Consider the following 1,414-nt stretch of genomic DNA (forward strand, 5'->3'; position numbering starts at 1 on the left):
CCATTCCACAAATACACCCCGGACTTCACTGTCACCCGGTCACCAATGACAACATTGTCTTCGATGAAGCACTGAGCACAAATATTGACGTCCCGGCCAATGATTGCGTCTTTCAAGACTACCACTGACTGCCAAATGGAGGAGCCTTCACCAATTTGCTCCGAATGTACCTCTGCGGTAATATGAACTTTAACGTTGTTCATCCTAAACTTTCGAATTATCTATTTCAACAGCGACTACAGACAGGGGGCGCTGTTTGCTGTTCTCGTATGCGCGCCATGCATAGGTCCCCACCAAACCCAATCCGAAGATATTTAAAGCTCCGAAAAAAAGCACTATCAACATTATTGGAACATATCCCGGCAAGGAAATTTGATGGGTAAGGCGGGCGATTAATATAATCAGCGCAATCACCGTCGACATCACACATCCAAATAAACCTATGCGTGTCAAAAGTCTGATTGGATAATCGGTGAATGCGAAGATGCTATCCAGCATGTAATCTATTTTTTTTCTCAGAGTCCAGCTTGAAGAACCCTCTTCACGAATCAGCCGTTCATAACCAACTATTTTCCGACGAAACCCCAACCAAAAAATCAAGGCCACCAAAGAAGACCTGGATTCGGTGAGATTCAACAAATGCTCTTTGAACACCCTGTTGCAACCAAAAACATCGACACCGCCTTCTGGCATCTCGGTAACTATCAAGCGTCGATACATTCTCCAGAAAATCCTGGAAGCCAACTGGGAAGTCCAGGGATCATTGCGACGAACTCTTGAACCTATGACAACGTCGCATTCATCGGATTTCAATGCACTGAAAAACTCAATCATCAAATCCGGTGGCTCTTGCAAATCGGCAGCCATCACCCCAAAATATTCACCTTTGGCCGCCTTCAATCCAGTACGTATTGCTGGAAAAGATCCAAAATTTCTAGAGTGCGCCAATAATTGCGCAGGAAACTCCAATTTTGGCAATGCATCCTGCAACATCGAAAACGACTGATCCGGACTACCATCCACAACAAAAACCACTTCCATCTTCCCTGGCATCCCACGAGCCAAATCAGTTAGTGACTTGAGTAGTCGATGAATAGATCCCTCATTTTTATAAACGGGAATGACAACAGAGAACATTATGGCCTCCATTCATTTACAGCCATTGCCACCTTTTGAACATCATCTTCACTCATTTCTGGATAGCAAGGCAGCGTCAGGATCTCATCCGCCAAAATTTCTGTATTTTCCAGGGAAATTTCTTTATATTTATTCTTTAATATATCCTGCCTGTGATCCGGCACAGGATAGTGTATATCAACAAGAATTCCTTGGGATCGCATGTGTGTGAAAAGAGAATCTCTAGCGCTACTTCTGATCACATAAAGATGAGCCACCGAACTCTCGTCGGACAAAC

The 1,414-nt window shown here is 44.1% G+C and overlaps 1 protein-coding gene across 1 annotated transcript; it reads right to left on the bottom strand.

Moving 5' to 3' along the window:
• Positions 1-204: 204 nt before the first annotated feature.
• LOC109364688 (putative glycosyltransferase CsbB) lies at positions 205-1,137 on the bottom strand. Its single transcript, XM_019611319.1, has one exon. The coding sequence runs from the start codon at positions 1,135-1,137 to the stop codon at positions 205-207; it is 933 nt and encodes a 310-aa protein (XP_019466864.1).
• Between the last annotated feature and the right edge of the window lie 277 nt (positions 1,138-1,414).

Source organism: Meleagris gallopavo, unplaced genomic scaffold, assembly GCF_000146605.3.
Source record: "Meleagris gallopavo isolate NT-WF06-2002-E0010 breed Aviagen turkey brand Nicholas breeding stock unplaced genomic scaffold, Turkey_5.1 ChrUn_random_7180001891834, whole genome shotgun sequence".
Classification (NCBI taxonomy): domain Eukaryota; kingdom Metazoa; phylum Chordata; class Aves; order Galliformes; family Phasianidae; genus Meleagris; species Meleagris gallopavo.